At 39.5% G+C, this 6,600-nt stretch overlaps 1 protein-coding gene across 1 annotated transcript; it reads right to left on the bottom strand.

The window, feature by feature from the left end:
* Window positions 1-1,971: 1,971 nt before the first annotated feature.
* LOC116898286 (40S ribosomal protein S17-like) lies at window positions 1,972-2,425 on the bottom strand. Its single transcript, XM_032899637.1, has one exon. It carries the CDS (start codon window positions 2,414-2,416, stop codon window positions 2,009-2,011), a length of 408 nt encoding a protein of 135 aa, XP_032755528.1. The 5' UTR covers window positions 2,417-2,425; the 3' UTR covers window positions 1,972-2,008.
* Window positions 2,426-6,600: the final 4,175 nt, after the last annotated feature.

Raw genomic sequence — 6,600 nt, 5'->3', positions numbered from 1 at the left:
CAGCAGTAACAACACCCAAATATACAGGCCGAACATTGATTTGCCCTCTGTAATAGATTTTACGATTTCTAGCTTTCTGATATGTACTTTGATGATCCTAGAAATTTAGGGGACTCCATTAATGGAACAGAGAAATTGGGATACCTTCCTGGGGTTCTCTCACATTATAAAGTCATTTAGGATGAATTCACAATAATACAGAAGCATACATTTAAATGTTAAGTCCTCATGGGAGTCAGCCTCATGGTGTAAGGGAGACTTTAGGGAAAGAGTAAGGGAGCCCAAGGCCCCAGCTCCACTAAAAGCTTCCTTAGGTTTTGCTTTTTCTATTTTTGTTTTGTTTTCCAAACAAGCAAACAAACAAACAAAAAAGTAACAACAAAGGAGAGAAATAGCACACCTTTATAAGGTGCATAGACCCTGACAAAACCCACAGTGGTTGTTAGGGGAAGGTATAGGTAATAATTAATTCAGGGAAGAAAGAGTGCTTTATCTCATTAAAATGATTATTTTATTATTCCTCCTGTTGGCTTAGGGTGGACTCACCTTATGGAGCAGTGGGCCCTTGGCCAGATGACTGACCTGCCCAAGTGAATAAATTCTTCAGAGAGGGAACAATGGCATTTCTTCAGCTAGAGGAAGATTCCACCCTTTGCTGACACTGCCATCCCAAGTACAATGTGATACCTTTCACAAGATGGCTGCTTGCATGCTGGCCATGATAGCCCCGGCCTCAGAAAAAACAAAAAACAAAAAAAACAAAAAAAAAACAAAAAAAAAAAAAAAAAAAAAACAGGATGAGAATGTAAATCCTACTGCTGCTTGAAAACTGCAAAATGGCAGTTAGTGCCTATTGATCTGACCTGATTACTCAGCATGACAGGAAGACACTAGCATTGGAGCTTAGCAATGAGATAAGTCAGCTAAAACTGGAGCCCCCTCTTAACAGACAGGAAGTATTTGTATTTGGAGCAGAAAGACTGTGTTTTCACCTTAGAAAACAATGAAACCACCGTCTAGCTACTTAGAAAACAAAACTACTAGGCGGGTCAATTAAATAATTGAAATAAAAACACCACAGCATAGCTGCCATTAAATTTTCACGTTTTACCTGAATATTTTACTGACATCCTTAAATATAAATGAAGGAGTATTTGTATATCGAGAGCAGCATCCAGACACTTAACACTTTCTTTATAAAAATGTATTAAAATGATGACAATTATATTTTAAGGGCGGGGAGGGAGGGAAGAGGGCTGATTAAATGTTTTAAGAGAAAAGCTAACTATAATACTAATAATTTCATCCCACTCCTGAACCAGAGCTAACTCTCTCCACTGGGAGTCCTGATGTCAGATTTGAGAACCACTGATTTGAACATTCTATTTCTGAAGCTGATTTCTTTTTAGTAATTACTAACAGTTTATGAAAAGATCTGCAATTTTATTTTTCCAAGTGTTCGAGTAATCTGAACTCATCAAAATGCTAAAATCTTTTATATCACAGTAGTCTGAGTCCTACTCATGTAAATGTCCTGCCTGTTCCCTAACAGCTGGAAACTCTCAGAGCCCCTCAGCAGCCCCAGCCCTACTCCAAGCCTTGGCTCTCATTTAGCCACTGAGAGGGAACCATGGCTCTTTGTCTGACTGAAAACTTCTCTGACAAGGCAGCCCCCGGGGTTTAGACCTTCTCCTGTGCTTAGCCAGATGCCAGGTTTTCTCAGTTGAGTCCCCTGGGGAAGATGTTCACAGCATCCTAAAGACTAGACTATATGGGACTTTACCAAAACAGAAGACCATTGCTTATCCAGTAATTTCTTGGAAAAGTTTTGGACATCCATTCACTCACTTGTCAAACATCTCCTGAATATGAAACTGAAGGAGACATCCTAATAGGCACCACTCAAACAATCAGCAAAGGGCACCCACCTGCCCTCCAGAAAAAGAGATTGCTTCTTTTTTTGTTTGTTTGTTTGTTTTCAGGTTTATTGAAAATATGGCATAACGGATTAAACAGCTCCACGTGGTGTTTTGAAATTCATCCCAACCGTAGGCTGAGCGACCTGGAGGTTGGAGAGACAGCCGAAGTCCAGAAGCGTCAGCATTTCCTTGGTGTCAGGATCTACCTCAATGATCTCCTGATCTAGGGCTGAGGCCTCAGGAACATAATTATCTCTCCTCTCCCTCTCTTCTTCCTGCAACTTGATGGAGATGCTTCTCACAGGACCTCTCTGATTCTGCTTCATCAGATGCGTGACATAGCCGGCTATCTTGTTCCGAAGGTTTTTGCTGGGGATGATTTCGATCTCCTCGCACACGCGCTTGTTGGTGTGGAAGTCATTACCCAGGCGCGTGTAGTACTTCTCGATGATGACCCGGGCCGCCTTCCTCACGGTCTTGGTGCGAACGCGGCCCATGTTGATGGGTCTCGGTAAAAGAGACAAGAGATTGCTTCTTAAAGTGGACTCTACGCAGAGTAAGAATTGGCCTCCCAGGAATTGTTCTTAAGGTTGAACTCTCCAATCTCATGTAATTCATTCCACTCTGACTTCATAGGTCTACTTTCCAATTTACAGATCATTTAAATAAAATAGCATTCTGGTGAGCGTCCCCACTTTCCACAGTGCTGGACACCTGGCTTCTCACTTTCATTCAGTATCAGGGACAAGTTGTTTTCTTCTCCAAGCTTAAATTCCAAGTGACAATGAAAACAAATCCCGGTCCCTTTAATTTCAATGTATTTGCTGTGTTTCGGGGTAAGTTCCACACAACCTTCTTAAAACATGGTATGCATCAATGCTGGCTAAGAAAAAAAGTCTTCATATGTCACACACTCACCTAGTTTTGCATAGTTAACATGGAGTAAGAAGTCACAAATTCTCGGCACAAAGCTAAACAAAAAGAACCCACTTTAAAAAGACACTGGGACCAAACGGAAGGAGTGTCTCAGAGCGCGATTGCATAGTGATGTGTTCTAGAACTTATTCACTATTTTTGCCATTTAAGCCCCCATCTTAAGGACAAGGCCATCTAGTATTAGGAGGTGGAAGATAGCTGTGTACACCAGTCTTCTTCCCGTCAAAACCGATACCCACAACTTTTAATATTCTGAATTGTATTTATTTTACGGGAAAATCATGAAATGAATGGTTAATCTCTAGTTCTTGTGATGCTGTTCAGCCAATGAATACGAATGATAGACTACGGACTTGGAGTACAAGTAGAGTAAGTAATTGTCTTTTTGGCCATAAGTAAGCCCACGAAGCTTTGGAATGAGTGATTAAAATTAGATTTTCACATAGATTCCGGCTTTCTATAATACCTATAATCCTGGCCCTTGGAAATAGCCTCCATCTTGGGAGTGCCTGAAATACTTTGTAGAGCGGTTTAGTAAGAATAAGAAGGTCTGAGTTTAGGTTATTTCAAGTTATCCAGTATTGACCTGTCATTCAGTAACATTTTGTTACAAACCGCAACAGATGTTTTCTACAGAGTACTGGAGATTCCAAAGTGAATTGAGTGTTTTAAGGTCAAGCAGTGCAGGGTCTAAGGAAGCATCGGCCATATGTAAACGCTTACTCCACAATGACACAGTGCTCTGTGTGGTGAAGTTTTCTCTTTACAGCATTTCACATCCTGTTCTTGAACATGCTTTTCCTCGAATGCTTCTCGGGATACTGAATAAACAGCCGATAAATCAGAAGCAAGAATAGATGCAAGATCCGTAATAAAATCACTTAAGAAACTCTTAAGACGGCACTAATCATACAGAATGTTTAACTTTGGATTTTATGAATTAATTTCCTTTACTTTTGGAACAATACCGCCAAATAAATTTAGTATTTCTTCTGGAAGTTTTAGGGATCGTGAAAAGAGACTCGTAATACACCGGAATGTGTTACCTAATATGACGTTACATAAACAAGTATTTGTGTAATATCCCATCAATGGTTAAAGATAGAAAGACGGACATGATCTCGAAAAGACATGCCTCAAATACTAAAAGATGCGTGGACCTATAGAACATAGGAGATTCAGCTAACTTTATTAAAATCAGTGTTTTTAAGTATTTCCAGCTGAATGCACACATTAGAAGAAGATTCTAACAAGGCAAAGAAAGCAGGGAGCAGGTAGGGGCGAGGAGCACGGAAACGTGGACGTGGAGGGGCAGCAGGAGACCCTTCGGTGTCTGATGTCAGAAGTCTTCAGCCAGAAGTCAAGATTAATGTTACTGCAAGGATTACAGATTATTATTTAAGTAGGTGGGATAATGTGTGCCTATAAGCTCAGCATTCAGGAAGTAGAGGCAGTAAGATCTGGAGTTTGAGAGCAGCCTTGGCTAGAGTAAATCAAAGGACAGGCTGCAGGATAGTGTTTCAGTAATTAGAAGGAAAAAGGAAAGCAGTATTATTTCTAGTTTTCATGAATGTGTTCTGGAGTTTTGTTATCAAAAATGTCTAATCAATCAGTTAATGGAATAATTAAAACATCCATTGAAAACTTACATTACATCATGGAAATGACTCTTGAATTTTAAGATATAGCTTGTCCTCATGCATAATGGGGGAAAAAGAAATCAGTCTATAAACTATAGATGTCCGGCCTTTATTTACAAGCAAAATAATGCATTTTCTAAAACCAGACCTCAGTTTTTAAATGAGTGCACAGTTAAATAGCCGAGTTAACTACCTTCTTCCCAATGATGCATTAAATCATTGATTGTGAAATAGTTTATCATGTGATAAGCAGATAAGTGAAGACAATTACTGGGACATTTTAATTAAACGTGTTCTCTTGTTCTCCATCATAGACAGAAAATTTTCATCCATTTTATAAATCCCTGTCTTATTTATACCATTCTACTTTTTGTAGAATAGAGGCATCTTGTATACACTTTCTACTTCCCCTTCTGTCAGCTCTGTGAGTTTATTATCGGCATCTTAGTTATCTGCATAGTTCCACCAACCAAAGTGAAATTATTTTAAAAACTAATATTATAAAAATACAACAAGCACAATTATTTCCACAGTTTTTATACTTGTGTGGACTTAACGTTTCTTTCTTTGCTAAGAAATATTTTTCACTGTATAAAAGAAGATCTGTGGAAATCTGACACCCAAAACGCATTCCACTAATGGAACCCCAGGCATGACTCTTGGTCCACCTATCTTAAGAGAAACTAATATAACACGAATGAAGAAAATAGTTCATTTATAATATTGGTCAAGACGAGAAGAATAGAAATCCTGTCTTTAGCGTGACAATCATAATTCACAAAGAGCTCCAAGCACACGTCTGTGGACTTCACTGAAGGTTCCGTGGTAGGACCGGCGCTGAACATCCAGGGTACGCTGTTTTCCCTTTGAATACAACATTTCTTTTGAAGAAGTGTCGTTGAAAAGAGAATTTTAAAAAGAAAAATCCCAAATCGGACAGCCTGACACTAACAGCGTTAGTGACCACCCCCTTCTCTTCGCTTTCAAATCCTCCTTTCCTTACAGTATGTCTGGCTCTACTGTTGCGGTTGTCTGTTTACGCTCCACGGAATGGGTCTCACCTTCCGGAATATTCAGCCGGACACTTAGAAGTCCTGTAACAGACTTTCCACTTAGATTCGTTAAGTCCCAGTGTTCTCTTAATAATCGCATAGCTAATCCTTCAAAATGATGTTGTATGCAATCTGATTTCATACGGTCTTTTTCTTCTCCTGCCTAGAGTAGAAAGCTTTCAAGTTGATTAGTCGAGTGCTGAATGCCTCATATTGACAGAGCCCCGCTGTTCAGCAATCTATATTTGCAGGCTGCCAAAATGAAAGCCTGGGCTGGGTCTTCTTTGTTGTTCACAGTATTTTAAATTACAAATGATGTTGATTTTAATCATCTTTGGACTATGCGCTCAGAAGCTCGGTGCTACAGAAGTCAGCACTCTGATTGCATACACAATACGTTTTATTGGCCTTAGCCTCTCGCAGCACCTTTCACCTCTAAAACACTTCGTAAACAGTAGGCAAGTCAATCCTTGCTAAGCACAGGGGAAAAGGAAACAAATCCGGGTGTGCTGAGAGGTGCACGGAAAGCAAGTTTTAAGGAGGACTTTCCTGTAGATTGCATCTCAGAACCAGGCATTTGCTTGGTTATTTATTTTCAAACCGAAAGAGTACAGTTCAGGAAATGATATTTTCTTGGAAAATAGCACAATTCAGCCATACAAAAGAAGCACCGTGAACGGTCTAAAGGGTTGCTTAACGGTATATATAGCATTTGCCGTTAAATGTAGATTTTTTTTTTAAAAAAAATCTAAGATACCAAAAGAGAAAAGAATTTGCAATTATTGCAATCTACAGAGTTAGAGTTTGAAAACGAAAAGAGGTATACCAAAGGGGGAACTTCAGTAAGGGTGAGGAGAAGGACCTTCTGTATTTGGTGCATATTTGCTGTGGCCATAATTTAGAATCTGACAGCTGTGCTATATTTTATACCAAGAAACCTTATTTTCAACAAATAAATAACCAAATGCAATAGTACCCTACTTAAAGGTTACATGTAGCGGAGGGTGTGTGTGTGTGTGTGTGTGTGTGTGTGTGTGTGTGTGTGTGCCCGCA

Source organism: Rattus rattus, chromosome 4, assembly GCF_011064425.1.
Source record: "Rattus rattus isolate New Zealand chromosome 4, Rrattus_CSIRO_v1, whole genome shotgun sequence".
Lineage (NCBI taxonomy): Eukaryota > Metazoa > Chordata > Mammalia > Rodentia > Muridae > Rattus > Rattus rattus.
The sequence above is the reverse complement of the archived record's forward strand: the minus strand, read 5'-3'. Positions and strand labels throughout refer to the sequence as shown.